The 22,451-nt window shown below is 41.1% G+C and overlaps 1 protein-coding gene across 1 annotated transcript; it reads left to right on the top strand.

Moving 5' to 3' along the window:
• Positions 1–904: 904 nt before the first annotated feature.
• Positions 905–21,259, top strand: Exex (motor neuron and pancreas homeobox extra-extra). Its single transcript, XM_071784151.1, has 3 exons — positions 905–2,686; positions 16,513–16,676; positions 19,623–21,259. The coding sequence occupies exons 1-3, from the start codon at positions 1,456–1,458 to the stop codon at positions 19,863–19,865; spliced, it is 1,638 nt and encodes a 545-aa protein (XP_071640252.1). The 5' UTR covers positions 905–1,455; the 3' UTR covers positions 19,866–21,259.
• Positions 21,260–22,451: the final 1,192 nt, after the last annotated feature.

Below are 22,451 nucleotides of genomic sequence, written 5' to 3' on the forward strand. Positions count from 1 at the left end.
CATCATCGAAAATCAAAGGATGAAGACGCGACAGAAGGAAAACCGCGATAATCCGATACTATGGTTTATAAAAGGAGAAAACTTGCGATATATAAGAAAGAGGGTCACCTCGATCTTGGAAGAAGTTACTCAAATAATTCCAAAAGTTAAGCTTCTAGAAGACATTTCAATCGAGAAAGAAGTTTGATTGAATAAAAGAAATATCAGTTTCCAATATGAGGTTCACGGATAATTTGTTCCCTCGTAATCCAGAACCTCAGTTCCTATTTCATTCTATTTTTCTTATAATATTGCGAAAGACGTTAAGACAAATTCAGTGACAGCAGACTAGAAAATAATTCTCACGAACTTTCGTGTCTCGCGGTTTATGTTAATAAAAGAAAATTACGAAGGGGAAATAAAATGTCTAACTCGGGCGATTTCACCATCTTGTTCAAACTGAACAGTCTCACGAATCAGCCACGATGGGTGGCTATCGGACTTGAGTTAAATTAATGACGCGATAATATCGATTACAATACCGTCTTGATACCCGCCGCGCGCGGACACCAAGAATCCCTAAGAAGACACCGCGGAATCGTCCATCCGCTCGCACCCTCGCCACATTTTCACGCCTATTTGCCTCTCCTTCAGACCTCCACGGTCACGTGGAGAAGCTTCGTGCTTCTCTCTCTGTACCACTCTCGCGCCAATCCTTCACGCAAGCTCTGATTGGTCGAGGGGGAAGCATCGAGGGTGGCATCGCTATCCCCGTTGCACTCGGCGGAAGTACCTCGCTGTATCTCACCCCCGCCGAAGGATCTGTGGGTGTGTAGCTCGGACACGCCCGACCCGCGGTGGGCGTAGTCAAAAGCACTGGCAGTTGCAGCGATTCTATTCTAGTGGGAGAAGCTTTTTCGTCGGACACGCGGTCATTCGCGACGTCACTTTGCGACGCGACGTCGAGCCGCTTTGCTCGTGGTCGTCGGCTTCGTGTGAAGATCGTGATTCGTATAATCGCGGAATCGATCGGTTGCGAGGAACGATTATATCGATCCACCAAGTGCGGCTGACCGAGCTATGGATCAATTAACAATCGTTCCGATGACACGTCCACGTAATGACGTTCGAAACTGTGCGAAACGTCGTTGAGAGATTTACGCAGGTACACCACCATCGCTAGATCACCTATAATCGATCGGTTTAAGGAATTAATCATCAATCGGATGAAAACTTCATTGTAACTAGAATTAGTCTGCGTCAAGTGTTGATTTTGAAGATCATCTTGGTATCAATCAGATCAAGACGTCATTGATCTTTTAGACATTGTTATATACAATTCTTTTGAGTCAGTGTCAGGGATCGTTATATTGCTCAAGTGACACCTAGATTCGGTTGGAATCCAATAGTGTTGACATTGCAAGGACATAATCTCACCAGAAAGTATGTGTTAAAAATCTACAGTGGTCGCAGGACATGGCAGCTATGCATTACAACGCGCAGATGGTCTCAGAAGACTTGCATCAGCATCCGCGACATCTCTACAGCCTTCAACAGAGACTTCAGGATCCCGGATCTTCGCCCAGATCGGAGGATGCCAGATCGCCGCTGGACAGCCGAGTGAGATCGCTCGAGGAAGTGCGTTTCGTGGGTGCTAGATCGCCGGACGTGGAAGATAGAGTAATCAGATATCACGAGGATGCCGGAAGTAAACGTTTCCCGAAAGACCACTCGGGGCCTGTTTTCTTCCAGGATTCGGAAAACTCGTCCAGAAAATGTTTTAGCGACGGAATAGCGACGAGTCGTTGCCGCGAGTCGGAAAGCTCTCCCGGAAGGACGTCTTCGCCGCAAAATTACATCCTCAGCTCGTCCAATCAGCACAATAGCTCCATTGGCAAAACGTCTTTCTGCATCGATGCGCTTCTGGGTCGCGCTACGAAGCAGAATGAAATAGAACAATCGTCGGCCGATCGACAGAAATCGTTCTCCAGAAATCACGGTGTCCAATCTGATGGCCTGAATCTCGGTGGCATTCAGGAACGGGAATCCCCCACCGCCATAAGATGTTCCGGAGATCAAAGAACCGCCTTGAGAAATTCTCTAAATCCTTTCGTTCAGCATCACGAATCCGATTCGCCCAGTCTGGAAGCACGAGATAGACACTCCTCCAATCGCGAGACCGTTCTCGGCCTCCATTCCAGCGATTCCGGCGTGTCGGTCCAAAGGGGCCAGTTCAGGCCCGAAACGGGGACCAGCAACTATCGGAACGACCGGCTCGAGAACGTCGAGGACGACACGTCGGTCGACGTGGACCCGACGCGAACCGGAAGCGCCAGTCCCGGGAGTAACGCGAGTCGCAGTCCCGCTTCCAGCCCTCCGATATCTCCCGGCTCGGAGGATCCGTCCAGTAACGGGGTGCTGAGCCATCAGAGCCTCGCGTCCGGGCCCTACGGCGTGGGCGCGGCGGTGGTCAGGCAGAATCAGGGCCTCCTACTGCATCCCGCGGGACCACTCATCCATCCCGGAGGATTGTACTATCATCCGGCCGGCGGCAGCGCCTTCCACTCGATACACAAGGAGGGTCAGCCGGTCGGCCATCCCCAATCTGGAGGGCCTCATCCTCAGCAGCATCACATCCATCCACTCCAGCTCGAGTGGTTCGCCCGGACCGGCATGTTATACCCGAGACTTCCCGCGGATCTGGCCGGTGAGTAGATGCAATTAATGTAATTAATAATTACAATGGCTGTTTCGGATAGTTTGATGTTTGCGCATAAACGAATCGTTATAGCTTTTGATAATATAGAAATACAGGAAAGAGAAATGTATTTTGCAAAAATAAAAAAAGTATTATGTTGAAGAAACCTTGAGACATATACCGTTTCATAAATTTTATTTGTAAAAAAAAAGCATATCTAAATCCATGTCTAATAAAGATAATATTGAAGATGATATTGATAACATTTTTGACGATATTGATTATAATAAAAATTAATTTACGTATTTTAGTTGTTTGAGATTTTTAAATAATTTAATAATTTTATTAATAAATAATAAGAGATTTTGGAAGATGCATATGTGTAATAATGTACAGCTACACGTGAATTATAAGCTTAATGTGACAAAAATAATATTCTGAATTACATCACTGTCTATAATAACAAAAGCATAAATCATGTCCATCAAATTGAGATTATCAATCACTGCTGATGCTTGTAATTAATTGAATATATCATAATGATTGCCGCGCCGAAGAACGATACAAGCAATTAATCGCGCGATATCTGATGAAAATCACAATAATTATCATTGCTATAAAAAGCGACGCAAATTGAAATCCCCTATTTTATGATAAGATATCATTCGTATGAGCTTTTAAGTGGAATAGTGTAAAAAGAAAGTGTAATTTAACGATATATATCAATAATGATAAATCATGTATTTTAAATAATGATCTAATTATTGCGCGCGCAACGTGGGAGAAAATTTTATTCTTTTATTTTTTTTTAAGTGTTAATAAAATAATTTAAAAAATTTTTAAGCATTTTATATAAAGAATTTCTTTAAGCTTTTTACATTTCAAAATTAAAACAAAAAATACAATACGTTTCTTTGTGCGATATGATGGCTTCAAGCGTTATATGTATATTAATTATTTACAAGGTAAACGCGAAAACGGTGTGCAATTAATTTTTAAAAATGGAAATCCCGAATTCTAATTTCCGGATCGCGCGGATTTTTATCATAATCCAGAATAAAATCGCAAATACTGCAAAAAGCTATTGCAAAAGACGACTCGACCTTCACGTTAAAACCATTAATCTTGTTTCAATGCTTGATAAATTAATGATTCGATAATAATTTGCGAGTATAACCGATAACGGTCGTTAAAGTCGATAACAATCCTCGTAAATCGCTCTTTCCTAAGCCGACAGTGATGCTAGCGGTGCCGATCCCAGAAAAAAAAACACGTTGATTGCGACTTTATCGCCGACTGCGGATCTGCAACAAATAGCGCGCGAGATAGCACAAGAATAGACGTAAGTGAATTCGATTTAAAATAATGTTTAAAATCAAATTTGAAATCATGAATTTTCTAGTAAGAATTTACAGCAATTCTTAATTATCTATTTCCTTATTACATTAGATAACGTCTGCGATTAAACTTCGCGAACAGGTAAAAGGATTCTTTATATTTTTCCGTGTATTTCGATAAGGATTTATTTTAATGAGAATTTAATTTATCGCTTGACAATCAACGAAATGTCGAGCATGCATGATAAATGACTTGCGGTCAATTTTCATGACAGAAAGAGGAAGTAACTAACAATAAGCTTCCTCGTCGGGGAATCCGCGGCAGACGCGTATTGCGCAAAATCGAAATTCCTCGCGTGGGTGAGTGGATCGTCAGGCGATATCGTCGATTGACGGTAACTCATGCGTGGGAGGTTGTGTTATGTTAGCTCTCGACAGCTATTACCAGCTATTAACTCGAAAGTGAGAGGCAACGTCGAAAGACAGATTGCCGCTGCGATGAGCAGATAGTACATGTTTACGCGTCTAATGTACCGCTCCACTAGACCATATTGGCCGACCACACAAATTTTACGATCTCGATAACGGTGATGTGACGCTCGCATGCTCGCGGTTCTCTTCAAACATAGATTTTCGAAATTATCTTCGAAAAACTTAACGTAAAATAACGTACAAATATTACGAAATATAAGATATCAATCGTTCAAAATTTTTTATTTTCTTTATTTTGGATAAAAGATTATGTTCAACAATTATTATGTTCCTTTTATATCAGAAAGATAATTTTATTATAGGAAATAAATTTCCTTTAATCTTTCAGAGAGTCAGCTAATATTTTCAACTTAAATTTTTGTATTGATTCTCTTGAATAGCATTTCATCTAATAAATTTCGCCAGTTTTTAATTAAACTTTCGCAATTGGTCCTGAAAAATGAGAAAGTGCATTCGTTCAGTCGCCGTTTGCCTACAAAACCTTTATTCACGAGACCGACGAACTGCATCGCTGCCAACTAATTCGCAAACCTTTCCACGAATCACAGAAACCGTCTTAGAAATTCGAAGAAGGAAAAGAGAGAAGGTAGGAGAGAGGGATGATACCAAGTGGCGACGAAGAAATTTGGAAGGTAAAAGGCAAGGGCTTGAGGGAGGAAGGGGTGTGCAACAAGGAGTCTGGTTACCACGGTAAATTTCGCGCTCGGAAAAAAGAGCCGTGGCCGCGTTGTCAGGCCAATCAGTCGAGGGCTTTTATCGAACAAATTGGTCAGTGAACGTATGGCGATGGCGGCGGCGGCGGATACCCCGGGACGGAGGAAGGGAAGCAGAAATGAGAGGCGGAGTGGCGGCGGGGACCCGGGGACGCCGCGGACACAAGTGGCGAACGGTGACGGGTGCGCGGGGTATTTCCTGTCAGATGATCCTGATTGGTAGTTGCCGAGCAATCCAGCGTCGACCAAAAAAGGCGAAAAAAATCGAGCGGTAGCGTAAAACAAGCGCAAAAAAGGGAAAACGCAAAAAAAGAATGAGGGAGAGAGAGACAGAGAGAAAGAGCACAAATGCGTGCGCGCGCGCGCGCGCGTGGCACGAAATAAAACGCGCGTCGAATACATCGAATGTGCCCCTGCCGCTGCCACCTCCCCCCCCCCCCCCCCCCGCGTGGCATGCTCGTTGGAGGCCATCGTCGGTACACGGCTCGACTTGTTAAAAATTGCCGGCGGCCGCGCGGACCACCCCCGCGCGACGTTTTGTAAATAACACGGGGGAAAGGAAGGGTGACGGGGGAGGGAATGAGAGCGCGGACGGCGAGGGGGATGATGCGAGCTTTTATTTGCGGAATATTTGTCGCGCGTTATGCCCGCGCGCGGCGACGCAACGACAACACCATGTTTCATCTATCCCGTGCCGCGCGTAACGGCGTATCGAAATTTAACTAGCGCGTTATAAGCGGGGTGTGTGCACGTGTCGGGGCCCGCGTATTGCACGATGTACCCCGGTGCCCGAACGGCACCGCCGCCCACCGCACCCCCAAACCTCACGTCACCGTCCGCCGCTACTAGATAGTTATCCATATCGCGTTACGAATGGATGGCCCGCACCGCGACCGCTCTAATTAGCGCGGTTCCGCGGCCATCGATTGCCGCCGCCGAATGGAATGGCCATTGAAACGGCAAAACATCGTCGTTATTATAACGATCGTATTACTGGAATTATATACTAAGTGCGAACATCTTAGAGACAAATTATTTAATTTCGGAATACGTTGTCTCTCGTAATGATATAAGTTGGTAAATAAAGGGTTGTACTAAAATAACCGAAAAGTCATTTTGAGAAACTTTGATCGGATGCTGAAAACTAGTTTAAAGTTTCGAACATCATCTCGACGAAGAAAACGATTTGATAGAAAAAGCATGAGAAATATATATTGAGAAAAAATTAAGATCTCAGAAACTCATTTTATATGCATTCTAGAATTTATAAGAGATAATTATATTAAAAAATAAATTCTTTCTTCAAATAGATGTGTTTAATGTTACATAAAAATTACTTGCAATCCATAAAAATTCAATATATTTAGCAAACATCCTCATAATTATTATTCTACGACTTGCAATAAGTTACCTAAGAATGCAAAAATATAAATATTTTACTCTTTCCTAAGAAGTAATGACATAAAACAGAATTAAGTCTAAGTTTCGTTCCCATATGTATTTAATAAAATTGCATCAGGAAAGTCTGCGTTAATGAAATAAATTAATATTATGTAAACTACACGTCGTTCGCAAAGGCGTATTCACATTTTTCACTAACTCGTTCGCACTATAGCGTATCTATGTGACAGTTCGGATGTTTTTTTTCAGTTGGCACATGTGCATGCGTCAATCAGCAATGATCGACAGTAGTCGATAATTGGCTTTTGGATTAGCGTGCGAAACGTCATCGATTTTCCGATGGTGCGCGTCATATAGGCACGCCAGCGATGATTAATCGCTCGCGCGAGTTGAAGTAACAATTGTAATAATTACTGTCCCCCCGCCAGGAAGGAATAAATTATTCATCACGAATTTATGGCCTTTTTACGCGAAACGCGCGCGCTGAGAAAATCCTTAAGCGTTTTAACGATATTAATTGCAGGTACCGATATCAACGGCAAATATATAAATAATCGTGGAGGGCGCGATAAATCTCGCGTACGATAAAACTGCTAACACGTAATTTTTATTTTCACCGTTGTTTTACATATTTTAATGCCAATGATTTAATGACGGCGAATGTTTAATTTGCCGATTATGGAAATGCAAAATTTCCACGCTGACGTATATTATTTCATGCGTCTGAGCGCTTCTTATCTCGCAATACTGCTGATAGTTACATTATTTTACGAATACTGCGAATTACTGAATTTAATACGAAGATTAAATACATGTAAACAAGCACGCCAAATAGTTTTTAATTAAATTCTATCATTTTTGTGTGAAAAAATACTACAGTATTTACCATATATGCACATTTTTTCATTTATCGAGAAATCTTTCTCCCATGTAAATGTAAATCGAGTTACAAATTCCTCTCTAATGGCCGATGGTCTGTGAAGATATTTTTTCAAGTTAATGGGAGAGTTCTTAGTAGAAGGCACAAACGAAATTAAGGGTGGTTTTATTTACGAAGGGCGTCGAAGAAAAAGCAGCATTGCCATTTCCTTTTAGCGCCACGGCAGGATATTGCAAAGTGAAATTAAATATATTGAAAATTAATACTGTAATTTTGGCCATTTTTATGGCATTTGCTAAGCGTGGCGTATGTTTCTATTTTTACATGCAATCAGTTGTATTTGCAGAGAATTAAAAAATCACCAAAAGACAATGAAATAAATTCCAAGGAAATTCAACTTTAATATAGCAGTAAGTATAAAACAACGGTTAGTTTTCGCGTACTTATTCATAAAATAAAATTTCTCATTCTTTAATTCCTTTATTGATACATAAAAAAATATGTTCAAGTTCATTTTGCGATATTAATGTTTTCCTTCAAATAAAGTCTCGCGGGAGATGGGGGATGGGGGATAATATTTCATCTATGAACCACGTTTTTCTCGAAATAAATCCGGACCAGCGTTCTATTCAACCGTTCCGTTATCAGTCAATTGAATATTCGTCTCTCGCGGTATATTTTATTGAGTGAACCAAATTTTCACTAAATCGACATTGTTCGGTCGAGGAAAACAGAAGTTTCTTCCCTCGAGGAACCGCAATTAAGGAGGATTCGTTTCTTTACGGACAGTTCGATCGACAATTTGGCTTAAATCGACTTGACGAACCGTGAGGGTATAGCGGCCGGCGTGACGATACGGCCGGAATCTCGTTTTTTTTTCCTTCTTTCTCTCTTGTCTCTCTCTCTTTTTTTTCGAACCGATCCCGCCGTCCATACGAACGGGGAGAAACAATGGCGAGGAGATGGCGGCGGAAACTCTACCAACAAAAGGGGGATGATACTCGGGAGACAGAGAGCGCGCGCGCGAGGGGTTGGCGGATGATTTAATTAGTTAATTGTGCGTCATTCATCCGTCTATTCATCCCCTTCGCAGCCTCCCACGTCCCGGCATGCTCTGCCACCGCCGTCACCATACCGTTCCCATGGCAACTCCGCGGACTTATAGTCCGTTTAAACGGCCAATTTCGCGTTTCCGTCGGAGACCCGCGAACGGAAGCCGCTGGCCCAGCCGCGCTTTGTATATTTTGCCTTTTACAAAACTATGACTGTACAATATCACACTATAGTACTGCAATAATTACGAAAATATTACACTAATAAGATAGTGCGCCATATATGTTATATTACAATGTAATAAAAATAATGTAATAAAAACGTAACGTACGATGTAATTAACCGTGTGACAACAAGGGAGTTAAAAAAGAATGCTAAAGCGAGCTAGTTGAATTGTGTGGATAACGGAAGGAGCTTCTATCAGCTCTTACTGGGTCGTCCTGCCACCATTTATATTCTATACTCTAACATATGGCGATTGCGGGGGATTAATCTTATTTGTTCGGAATTTACAGCATTCCTATTAATTCGACCGCAGCGCTTATGGTGTTCCAGATAGCTAGGTTTACGCGGCTGATTGCACGCGGGTTATCACCACGTTATCTACTTCCAGGGAGATTTAATCGAGTATTCATTTAAAATTACGCGATAAGAAAGTTCGATAAGAAATAAAGGGAAAGAAGGGCATAAAGCACGTACTATCCAAGATTTATGCATTGATTTATATATTGATGTATAGTACATGTATTATCTAATCATTCTCTAAAATTGATATTACAAATTCGCGGTGAAAAAAATCGCAAAAAAAATTATATTCCATGAATTATAACACAGAAATTTAAAGGAGCTTGAAGAAAAAAAGTACAATTTTTATTAATTATTTTAGAATTTTTCTACTGCTACTGTGTGTATTAATTACATTTTGATTACAAAAATATTCGTTGATTAATAAAGTCAATAAAAATTATTTTTCTGAGTTTTCTGACAAACATCTTTTCAAAGCATATAAAATTATTGCAGCATCTAGAAAAAAACTTTGTATAGCAAAAAAAACCAATATTTAACGGGAAAACAATATCCACGTTTATTCGCAAGAACGAGATCGCGGTAAATTAAATCGAGGGCTCATTCCTCTGTGCGTGTATAGCGTCGGAAATCGGATTCATCGTAATATGGTAGCGGTTTCAACAACCCTCGCTAACATACGACAGCGCTCCGAAAGCGACAAGTCGGCGTCGGGCGAATCAGCGTCGTTAGCGATTGACTTCTCGTTCGACCTCGGGGTCGCAACTACGACCTGATGTCGATGTTGTTTCCGGAACGGAGTTCGAAATTAAAGCTCGACGCGCGGCAGAGAGAGGAGAGAGCATGGACGGCCGAGCGCGGATAGTTAGAAGCGGGAGAGAGTAAACCGATGCGCTCGCTTGCTCGCTCACCACCGCACGCACGCACGGAGTGTATATACGCGCGGGTATATACACCGGAAGCCGGTGGCGGCGGCGGCATCAGATCCGCCTATAAGCGTATAGGTGGTAATGGCGTTTCTGAATTAGCTGCTAGCTAGTTTGGCCGTCCGCAAGCAAACAGATCTTGGTTACCCGATGTGTAACATCCCGCGCGCTCGCTCAAACGCGCCATCCCGTGTCTATATACCGGTCTTGTCGGTAATACTATTCGCGTAGCTACGTGTACGCGAATATGCGTGCGCCACGTTCGTGTACGTGTATATGCACGTGCGTACGCGCATCGGATAGCTGCCGGATACGTGACGCGTACGGTCGAACTCCTCTCGGCCGCAAAACGCCTTTGACCCTTTGCCATCACCGAGAAAAACCGCGAATTTTACTTCTCGACGTAGCATATAATAAAATGTTTTTCGACGGTAAAAAAAAGTATCCATTAATGTAACATGTAACGTACTGCAGTAATGAGAGCTATACAGTATTGCAATCGGGAGTTAATTACGCTAAAGACCAATCAGAGGTTCTGAAGAAAGCAATCGGTTTTGAATTAATCAATCAAAATTAAGTGGCAATCGAGATCGAGATTCTAACAATAAAAATTACAAATTTATCTTGTAAAAATCACTGTTGCATAATTAGCTAAGTGTTAAAACTGTATTCACCGAACACTCGACGCGGCGTGCGGCGCAACGCGACGTCTCAATTAAAACCAAACTTGCGTGTGTCTGGAGACGCGGAAGAAGATGGCGAATCGGGCGAGCATCCGGTGCACGAGGCAAGAATAAGAAGTAACATCGCGGATGTTTATGGCGTGATTTGTGGCGAGTTCGCGAGCCCGAGTTCGGGATTAAATTCAGCCATTTCGGGTAAGGAAAATAGCCTGATAAAACTTGCCCAACTTTTCCTTCTCTCTTTCCTTTTTCTCACTCTTTCCTATCACCATCTCCTCTCTTTCCTCCCTACTCTCTCTCTCTTCCTTTCGCTTACGCGCTCGTCCGGCTCCATTCCCATCTACGATCATCCCCGGCACGTCGGGGGTGGCCGTCGGACGGCGAGGGGGTGGCGAGACGGCGGATAGCGACGTTACTCGCCTAGATTCGTTTAGCTCGGATCTGAGGGGCAGATAATTCGGGGGGCGGGACACGGCAAAGGGGCTCCGGGGACCGCGGGCGGGGCTTGCCGGCGACGCACACACGCGCGGCACGATACCCCCCACACACATATACACAGAGATAAACACACCATTACGCTCTTCCGTACGCACGCATACACATACACGCGCGCAAATACATATACGGACATGGCTACAACACGGACGCGGGAGCAAAAGCTGAGAGAACGCACCACCGACGAAGTTACCAAATCGACGTTACCAACCCCTTCGCTCGCCTTCCCACCACTTTCTCCCCCGCGCTATCCGCCCCCCGTCTTCCCCTGTTCCATCCCCCTCGAGACGACGAGCGCGCGCGGTGCTAGCCGGACCGAGCGACGGAGGGTACGGCGGCACAGTTAGAGGTATACACGCCGATTTAGGACGCTAATTCCAATTTGCAATTCGCTATTGGGTAATTGCTGCCCATTAGAGGGAGGCCATTTTCGGCTGCTACGTAGGCGTAGAGCCGCGTCCGCGGGAGCTATGTACTCGTGACAGCGAGGACAGGATCGATGCACCTCCGAGTAAAAGACGAGCCGTGCACTATTTCCGATGAAAAATCCAACGAAAGGATCTTTAATTAAAATGAGATTTCTAATTCAATGACAAAAAGCGCAAACAAGTCTAGCTTGTTCCTATACATTTTTACCCCATTTTTTTAATTACTATCATTATGATGAATCCCGAAATCGAATTTCATGCTACACGCACGCGAAAAAATTGATCTCAACTTTTTCTTATGATTTTATTATCGCAAATGAGCACAAGGATCGGTTTTCTGTAATATATTATTTTTGTCATGCGCAAATAACTGTTTTCTTTTGCTATATATAATTACTCTAGCTCTAGATGCAATCAAATTCTCTCTACAATAATTATTTATACGTGCATCTCGTAAGAAATGTGGAAAGAATACGGAGAGACTAGGTTTATTTAAAAAATGAATTTTTTATTTTTAATAGTTAATAAATATTTTTGTAATTACTTTTAGCAACAGAAAATTTGGCAAAAAGTTTAATTTAATTATTAATTGCGATATAAGATATATTCAAAATAAGGAAGTATATATTATAATTGTATATAGCACAGAATAGTATTTCTATATAAAATGTATATAATATATAAAATAATTATTTTACTACGGGGAATATGTGTTGCGATACTTTTCCATCGTGGCGCGAAGCATTCGGGTCATTCGGTAACGCGCCAACATTCCGGCAACCGACGCAAAAAGGACTAAAAACGAAGGTGAAGTTCCTGCGGGAGCTCGGATCGAGTAATCAGTTTTAATTAAGCGTACCTTTCGCCCGGGAGTTAACGAGGGTAGTTACTCGTTAGTCCGAGATACCGTGCGATTCGCCGACCCTAAAAAAAAGTCGCACGAGATCCGATCTCGGCTCAGTGGAACGAAGAGTTACATGCGGATAATTAATTTCGTAAGTATTTCATAATAATCGGTCAAAATATAACAATGATCTTATTTCGGATTTTAAATCGTGTTATGCCTCAAAAATCAATACATTACAAAAAGACTGTAAAATAATAAACGTATTATAGAAAGTCGTGTATTTTATTTGCTGATTATAAATTATTATAATTAGCTTAAAAATATAATTGATATGAAAGCTGATTTCTTATTGATTATATAAAATTATAGAAAAATACTGACTCGTCTCCATTATATATCTATATCTTTTAACGACGCAAAGCAAAGTTCGCTACGATACCTACCGCATCACTATCCCTCATTGCTACGCAAGGATATTCATGCGACCGGTAAAATGTAATTTTTCGGGGGATAAACTTCCGGGGGACGAGATGGTACGACGAAAAGAGAAAGAGAGAGCAGGCGCTTTAAGTACAGATAATAGGTGGTGTTTACCGCCGCGATGATCGGCACCATTTAAGGGTGGCCCGGCATGAAGCGGCCGATGGGACCCCAAATAAATTAAATTATCATGATAAAAGCCCCCTCCCGTCCCTCTATTCGATATAAGAGCGCGAATGGTGATTGTCCACTCGATAAAGTCTCCCTTCTCATGTTTACCGACATCTGTCACAGTTTGCGCATTTCCCGATCGACGTGCAATGTGCCAAATGATCAATTTAGCGGGACACGGTGCATTCTCCGCGTGTCAATGAAATTAGGGCAATTCAAGCGCAAATTTATCGTAAAGGATTGCAGAAATTAATTATGGCAATTATTTATAAAAATTAATGCTATTTAAAATGGGGCCAATTCGTCCAATTTTAATTTTGGAGGCAAATAATGAAAAAGAGATGTATTACTCGTTGAACATTCTTCGGTAATTTATAATATATATTTTTCAACTTTTTTACAATTTTTATTGCTAAATTTTATTAAATGTGTTGGTTTCTATTATATCATTTGTCGTATCATTTTGCTCCTCGATTATCTTTATCGACTTCGTGATTGCACGGTACATCGCATTGCGTTTATTTATTAGGCTACGAGGGGATTGTTTGCAGTTAGTTAGCGCTATAGTTAACGCGACACCCCTGATGATAGAAGGGTATGTACCGTATGTCAGTAACCAACCCCCTCGATCGCGGCAGACGAATTTCTTTGGTGCGCTTATAACGCCGAGTAATGCGCCGGTGGCTCAATGAATAATTATCGCGAGCCGGCCAATTTGGCGACGAAGGGTTCGATAATTTATGACGGCTATTTATCCGACCGCTCTTCTCGCTTCTTAAACTTTTAAAGGAGAATGGATGCGACCCTTAAATGTCAGAACTCGATCACGTTGCCTTTTCGTCTTATAGCGGGTTAAAATGTTACGATCTCGATAAAATTAACGGCCTTGTTATTTTCAGAATTTTATAATATAATTAATACGGTTCTAGCTCTTCCTCAAAAGTTTCTACAATATGTCTTCAAAAAGAGCCGAGATAATTAAACGTAGAATATAAATTTATATATAAAAGTGCAGATATAAAAGCGATCGCGCGCTCTATATTTTCGTCGTACGATAATTAGTCATAACTTTTTTATTTTAATCACAATCAATTCACATCCACGTTCACGAATCCCACAATGAAATTCGCGCCGATTACTGTTATTACTGATACATTATCATTATCGTCTGAAATTAATCGGGAAAATACTGTGAGGAATTATAGGTAGATGCCCGAACCTTATCTCAGTCCTCTCGACCTTTTGATCACGTTGACCAAAAGTGATTGCAGATTAAAATTTTATGATTGATTGTAGAATTAATGTAATCACATGTCAATCGCAATAAAGTTGAGCAGCTACAAAATTGCTTTATCTCGAAGATTAACAAAGTTGCGATAGATAAACCAATGTGAAAAAATTCGGTAATTTATAATACCGTATGATATGCAAGCGTGTCAAGAGAATCTAATGGATACCGAGTGCACGGTGTGTCCGGACGATGAAATTGAAAAAAAGGACATAAAAATAAATCATGACGGAACGGGCGAGGAGCGCAATGGCGCAAATAATAATTGTCACGAATCAGCGGGGAGGGAAATCATCGGTCAGGCCATATGTGCCCAGCAGGGAAGAGGGGGGCCGAACTCCACTTTGTCCAACGATAAATAACCCAATAAATGTGCTACAGTCTAAATACTAACAGCTATCAAATGTAGTCTCTCGTCCCTCGCGCGTGACGCGCTTGCTCCCGTGAACAATCGTCAAAAAGTCCCGCGTGTATTTTTTTTTAATTCATAACGTTTTTATAATTACTATACTCGATAAATGCAAAATGAGAGGTCAAATTTAGGTAAATGTGGACAGTAAGAATTTAGTAAAATCAGTTGAACCATCTTATTCGAATTTAAACTAAACGAAATTTTAAATTTCCCATGCACACACACACACAAAGATATATTATTCTAATGTATTATATTTATTAATCTAATATTATTTATATAATTTTATATTTAATTATATGTTTCTCTGATACATATTACATATTATTACTCTTTTCCTGATGCTTGAATTGCGTTAAATTTGCGAAAATACATTACGCCCCGCTGTGTGAAAGACCGATAATACGACATCGAAATATCAAAACTGCCGCTTATTTGTGTACCAGGCGTGAAATCGCGCGGCCCCACATCGAAATACGCGGGTCTCTCTTTGAGGAAGAGCGAGAACGTGCGTACCTGCTCGCAGCTTAGTGAATCACGCGTCGACCGGTAATCCGAATGCGCTCGACTAAATGCCGCCATGTGTACAAACACTGACAGCCGGTCACGCACTTGCTAGTTAAGTTACGAGGGTGCTTAAGCCAGTGACGCAAGGCCCACCTCCCTGCTAATCGTGGAAACCCGCCGGTGGACATAGCGCTCGGCAACAACAAAAACACGTGGCATCGCGGTGACAAAAATAACGGCGTCTCTAACGTACATGCTGAAGTTCGAAACCTTGGACCAAAAAATATTCTGCAAACTGAATTTTTACAAGAATTGCATTTTAATAATTTCGCCCCAAACGTGTCATTTCAAACAATTTTATTCAACGATTCTTTCAAATTTATAAAGCTGATTTATTTCTCAAATTTTGATATATCTCAAATTTTATTTATCAATTTATTTTGCATTAGAAAGGTAATCGCAGTGAATTAACTTAATTGCAATTTATATTATTTCTAAAAAAATTACGAAAAGTAAAAATAGTCACGCATTTAGTTATTAATATGTAATAATCGTATTTAGAAGTTGTGGATAAATAATTAATGTGAATATACATATACAATTGTATGGCATAACATATTCATCACACATTGATCAATAGCAATTCTATCATGATTACGTCGATCATTTCGTCAGACTCCACGGCGTCCTACGCCTATGGTGTTATAAGTCGGCAATTCTCCCCTGACCAAGAGTCATTCACGGGGCTAATTGCAGGGGCGGCTTTCCACCCCTATCGTCTAACCCCAAATCATCCCCCGTAATCCATAGGGATTTACACTCACGATAATTGCATTAGCATTCGATGATTTTTATTGGATCGTCCGGATCGCAATAATGAATCATTTTTGTTCTCCGAATTTTGCCGGACTAAAATCGCATTTAATTTGCGACTTTTATCGGATACAAACAAATTTAATAAAGCAATATTTTTAATTAAAAATTTTCGTTATGCAAAAATCAACACGACGTCAGAAATATATCTCTTCGCAGTTTTATATGAAGTTATTTATTTCACGTATCTTAATGATTGAGTTTTTTAATTTATGGCTCATGAGCAAATATTGTTGTTCGAGTTAATATAATAACACTATTATTACAGTACCATTATATAAGTTACAAAAAATATTTCTTGAACAAAATATCTTTTTGTAATAGGTTGCGCGGCACAGCATGCATTGCTGGGCAAAACTAGGAGGCCTAGGACCGCCTTTACGTCCCAGCAGCTCCTCGAATTGGAGAAGCAATTCCGACAGAACAAGTACCTCAGCAGACCGAAGAGGTTCGAGGTCGCGACGTCGCTGATGCTCACGGAAACGCAGGTAAATCGAGATAATGATGTTGAATTGCGCATTACCTTCCTCGATATCCCAAATTCAATAACGGCCCAATTCAATAAACGACCGTGAATCATCTCTCGTACGATAAGTATCGCGATTAGCCATTTTTATTACTCACGTCTGAGCAGAAAGAAGAAAATGCGAATCGTGAATCACCCGTAATACGAGATCCGCGATAAAACATGCAATAAAATGGCTTTTATCGACATCGTCCATACTATAGAAATCTCGAAGAGCACCAAATAGCGAAACCCGATGAGAATTCCGTTATAATTTTGTTGTCGTTTAGCATTGTAACAGTTTTCATCAAAACTGCTATGTAAAGTTAAAAAAAGACTGAGTGTTATTTTACATAAAATCTATTTCCTCTCTCGGGAGAGGTATCTTTGCATAATTATATATCCGATTGATACGGAATCGCTCGCGGAAATCGTTAAGAAATCGAATCGATAATTTCCCAGGGGGAGGGAAGAAGGAGACAAAGTTAGAATCGAGTTGGCGTTAAGTTATAGCGTCGAGAGTCGGCCCCGTGAGAAGTTAAGTTGAGCGACGTCAACCGGTAAATAGCGCGAAAATGGAAATTCGCGAGGTCACGGGGGAGCGCGATGAGCACTCGGGAGAGGGGAAAAAGAAGACCCTCGAAAAGAGAGAAAATCCCTTCGAATAATCCGGCCCGCCCTATACCTCCATCCGACGCCCGACGTGTGCACGCGCGAATCCTCTCTCGCATAGTTCAACAACTTAAACATAACTCCGAAGCTTACGAGCCCTGACGGATCGCTCGGCAAACAGACGTGAAAGTCTGAGTTATGGCGGGCTCAGTCGCTGATTTGTTTCGATATTTTACCGATTCCGCCTCGCTCCTCGCCTCCGCCTCGGCCTTCCTCGTCCTCCTCCTTTCCCGGGGCCTGATGCTGTTACCCGTTTCACGTCTGAGTTCCGCGCTTGCAGAAACGCGATTACCGGCGATTTACCGTCCAAGCGCGAGCATCACGACGAAACGCGTCGCGACGCCCGACGAAGAACGCGTTTATTTGAAAAGGGCGAAAGCTGTGCAGCTCCCAATAAATCTCTCTACATTGCAATTTTTGTCATTATCAAGTCAAGTAATTCTTTAGGGACACTTGTATGAAGACGCCACGTATTCGTAAAAGTTATCGCACGTAAATGTTATTGCCAAATCATTTAACATGAAAATTCACGAAATGTAGCAGTTCGACCATTTCTTGTGATATATAAGCATATTTTTCGACGAGTTATGCATTCTTTTATGTTTTCCGCACGATTGTTTCCCTTTGGATTCTTACCAAATTGATTCGACGTTATTGCGACAATGGCAACGCGATTTCCTGCTTGCTGAATTAATTAAGCTCGCCGAATTAATTAGTTTGAAGTCCGAAATTCACGGTTCAATTGTCGAAATCGTGATCGTGATCGTCGTAATAACATGCAAGATCTATATATACGCATCGATGATCATCGATTCATCAGTGAGAAAAATATCTTCGGCCAATTAGCGCAATCGCAATTGAGATCGTATCGTAGATCGAACGCTCTCGGAATCCCATGATTCACCGTCGTTCGGTTTCCCATGTACAAGATGTCGATTAATTTCGGCTCGCGAGATAATTTACAACGCGATTTATTTGTTCTCTTTCTCGCTCGCTCGCTCGCTCTTTATCGCTCGTCGGTTTATCGGCGATATAACAAATATTTATTTTCGCAAGCGTCGAATCGCTTTTTCTCCCTCCCTCCTCCCCCCATCTCTCGATCCATTTTTTCGACTGACTCGCTCGCACCTACAATTCGCACCTTCTCGCCCGCCTTTCCTCCCCCCCCCCTTCCTTCAAATTCAATTCCCCCGCGCTTGTTTACCTCGCGCTCCGAATTATTTGTTAACGCGACGCGAATGATTTACGTAAGTCCTCGTCGTTTCGTCTATCGAATCATCCAGCTGATCGATAAGCAATGGCACACCCGCTGTTTTAATGCAAAACCCTATATTTCAAGAGAAATAAATATTTTCATCGCAAACACACTTTTAATCTTCAAATTGTATTATAATGTTAAACTATTTTCTTTTTTTTTATTCACGAACCTAAAGTTTTATCACAAACAAATATTTTGTTTGAATTTATATGTGAACATATGTGAAATGTAACAATCATGAAAAAGATTGTCTTCACTGAGGTGTGCTTTACTGTGACGCGATTAGGATTTTATATGTATAATCTTGTCACACGCAAGATTTTTCGAGTAGCAAGAATTCGGCGAAACGTTCACAGATTCTTCCATTCGTATTCGTATGAGAAAGCCGCGCTCCTACACGGAGGGTAAAGATATAATACGGTTGGTGTGTCTGGAGGGGATTGGCCCGGGCGCATGATATGTTGTCCGAAAGATTTACATCGTTTTCTTACGATTGGGGAGGAAAAATCGAGTCCCTGTATCTGTCTACCTGATTTACTGCGTCTCGCGGGGTGGCTCACGTGACGTTGCCCGCGCTTATAGAGCACGCATTCGCTAAATTAAATCGGGCGCCGATCGAAGACAATCACACCGACAACTCGTCAATTCTTATAATTAACGCCTTTGCACTTATTATCGACACGAAATTGAAATCATTATATACATTATATACACGTTATATACATTTTATCATATCATACTTGTATATAATATAAATTCATTGCGACATTGCGACAAATTCTGTTTTCGCGAATAGTATTTCGTAATTATCTAAAATTAAATGCGAGATAAGTGCCGAAATATTTTTATCAAATATCGCGCGCGATAGTTGTTAGTTCACCGAAATCGCTTATCGCTACGCATATAATTCCTCTAATCTCTCCTCGCGTCGTGAAATTTTACCAAATTTACACGGTGTCGACTCGCCGCGAATAATTACACGTTGCACTCTCATTGCAGGTGAAGATCTGGTTTCAAAATCGCCGAATGAAATGGAAACGCAGTAAGAAGGCGCAGCAGGAGGCTCGTACGAGCGGAAAGGTCGAGGAAGCCGGAAGCGCGAGAAGTGCCGATAGGGACACTGGAAGTGACGTCAGCGTGAATGCACCTGAAACACCGGAGGAATCTAGAGGAACGCTCCAGGAAAGTCAGAGAACTGGAACGGACCTCCAGGAGCCTTTGTATCGGCCTTACGTGGTCTAAAAGAGCAACGGAGGCATTTAACTGTTGGGGAATCAACATTTTTCGAAAATGCGCGAAGAAAGAACAATATTCGCGAACGTACACAGACGTTTCAGCCGCTCATTTTATTTTATACATAATTATTTTGGATGTAGATATATTTTATTTAACTATATTTTATTTAAATATTATTAATTTAATTAGGAGGCAAACAGAATATACGAAAAAGAAATATTTCTCTTAAAATGTTAAAAGAAAATTAATTGTTGGTCTCCTAACGGTTAAAAAAATGTAAATTATCACTAAACTGATTGTTTCTTGGAAAATTGAGTTGTTCAGAGAAACGATTTCAAAGTCGAGTGCGAATCTAAAGATTCGATTAATAAAACTAAGTTCTGCTTGTTAATTTGACTGCGTGATTGTTCCTGTATAGATACTTTTTATAGTGAGAAGCAAAAGTATCCCGCTTTACTATCGATTGCGACATAATTTTGATAGTCGATCGTAACAGTAAGAGTTGTTATGACTTACTATCAGAGATTGAAAGCGACATAATACTGATTTTTCGTCGGTGAGTGCATCAGCTTGCGCCCATCTATCCATTGTCACGAACGAACGTGGAAATTATTTTCGCGTGCATCGATCTCAATGAATTTCGGTCTCTGCTTATTGTTGAACACAGTTTTCTACCAAAAAACAGTCGATCTCTCGTGTGTGTATATATCTCACCTCTATAATTTACTATATCAAAAGTTCTGATGTAAATAAGTGCGAACGAGACGATATTCACGAACACGATCATTAACGATACCTCGCTTGTTAATCACACGGTTATTAGATACACAAGTGTCACTGCTGATTCTAGAGAAGCGTCTTGCTCAAAACCCAGCGGGATATTGGTTTTATAATCGAATTATCTTTTTATTGCCTGCCGGAGAGAAGGCGGACAATAATCGCGTTTCGAGCATGCAACAACTGGAAGATCTACGCGCCGTGATCGTGCGATTTAACGATCGACGCGCATATGTGACAGCGAAGATCTACCTTCGGGATTTATGAAGCCTCGAGACGGATGCCATTTAATCTAAATTCATCGTGTATATAGACATGACTAGATAGTATTTATTCTGTGTTCGCTCGGCTTGTAAGATAGAAGAGACGCCAGGCAGACGCTGGAATCGCGAAGTTGTTAATATAAACGGTGTAAAGAGAAAACAGGACGGTATAGGATCGTTCCTGTCCAGAGGTATAGGCGTTACTCGAGCATTGTCCCATACGAGTGCGCGTGCGAGCGAGAAGCATGTATTTACGATGTGAGTGTAAATATTATCCGCATAGGTTCTAAGTTAGTGAATGCGATGCAAATACACGGTATGATAATATCGCGAGAAGTTCCTAAATAAATTATGAAATCGAGCAAAGTCGCTGCGTTCTTCTTTCTCCATGAATGTCATTTTCTCCTAACAGGCATTTATTTTTAACGCTATTGTAACTTTAAGTGGATATTTATTTATTTCGGCAACTATATGTGTGGGCCAGTGCCATACATTTATTCATGCTAGAATTATGTAATTTTGATTAAAAATTATGCGTTTTTCGACCATTTTTAGAAGAACCAGTTTTTTGGCGATAGCAATTCCGTAAGATTAAATATTTTCTTATATCAGTTATATTTATTTTTAGACGAATAAATCTATCACAATTATCTAGAAATATTTATATCTATTCTTCAAAGTATCATACGTTATTTGATACATTATTTGATTTGACATACATTTACTCAAAAATTATTTGAAGGCAGTTTATTTCAATGTACAAAATTTATTTTTTCTTATTAAAAATCAACTAAACTGCTAAATCAACCGAAAAATCCGTCACGACCGCAATATCAGATTTTACTTTGCATTTCGAACAATAAATGCTCAGATCCGCTCGTATTCAGCCGCGTGTGCGAGGGAGCCGGGTCTCATGTTATTTGCATGATGGCCGCTGATTGGTATATGGCTTGTAAATGAGAAGCTTCATCCCCCGGCGGATAACCACCCCCGAACGGGCCTGACTGGTGGGTACTCGATGGAGAACCGAATGGCGTGTTTCGAAAGGCACCCGAAGGAGTAGCGCCGCGCTGCGCCATCAGTATTTATGACATGCTAATCCCCAGTTACGAATTCCGCGACATTCCGCGGGATCCGGCGGCGGAGAGCCGCTCATTCGGAAAACGTCATCACTCGGCGAAACGGCGCAAGAAGGAGGTAAAGTCGTATTTGACGAATGCGGATCGATGTCACTACTTGCTGCATTCCCCCGCGCTGCCATTCTCTTTTTCCGAGCTCGAAAGCCGTCGCGCAAAAATCGAAGACATCAGATGTATTGATAAATTGAGAGATTCAATAAAAAAGAGATATAAAAAGAAAGAGAAAAAAAATATAAGTACAAATAATATATATATATATATATATATACATCTTGTTATACTTTTGTTATACTTTTGTATATATCTACCATAAGTATATCAAACAACAAAATTAATTTCTTGAAAAGAAAATGTATATGTATAGATATAAATAAAGCTTCAATTTAGATATCTTAAGTGATTTTTCCAGCATT

Source organism: Temnothorax longispinosus, chromosome 7 (genome assembly GCF_030848805.1).
Source record: "Temnothorax longispinosus isolate EJ_2023e chromosome 7, Tlon_JGU_v1, whole genome shotgun sequence".
NCBI classification, from domain to species: domain Eukaryota; kingdom Metazoa; phylum Arthropoda; class Insecta; order Hymenoptera; family Formicidae; genus Temnothorax; species Temnothorax longispinosus.

Excerpts from the sequence above, each read along its gene's own strand:
- Exex (XM_071784151.1), top strand. The coding sequence starts at position 1,456 with ATGGCAGCTATGCATTACAACGCGCAGATGGTCTCAGAAGACTTGCAT. Across the intron at positions 2,687-16,512 it reads ACTTCCCGCGGATCTGGCCG|GTTGCGCGGCACAGCATGCA; the intron begins GTGAGTAGATGC and ends TTTTTGTAATAG. Across the intron at positions 16,677-19,622 it reads TGATGCTCACGGAAACGCAG|GTGAAGATCTGGTTTCAAAA; the intron begins GTAAATCGAGAT and ends CTCTCATTGCAG.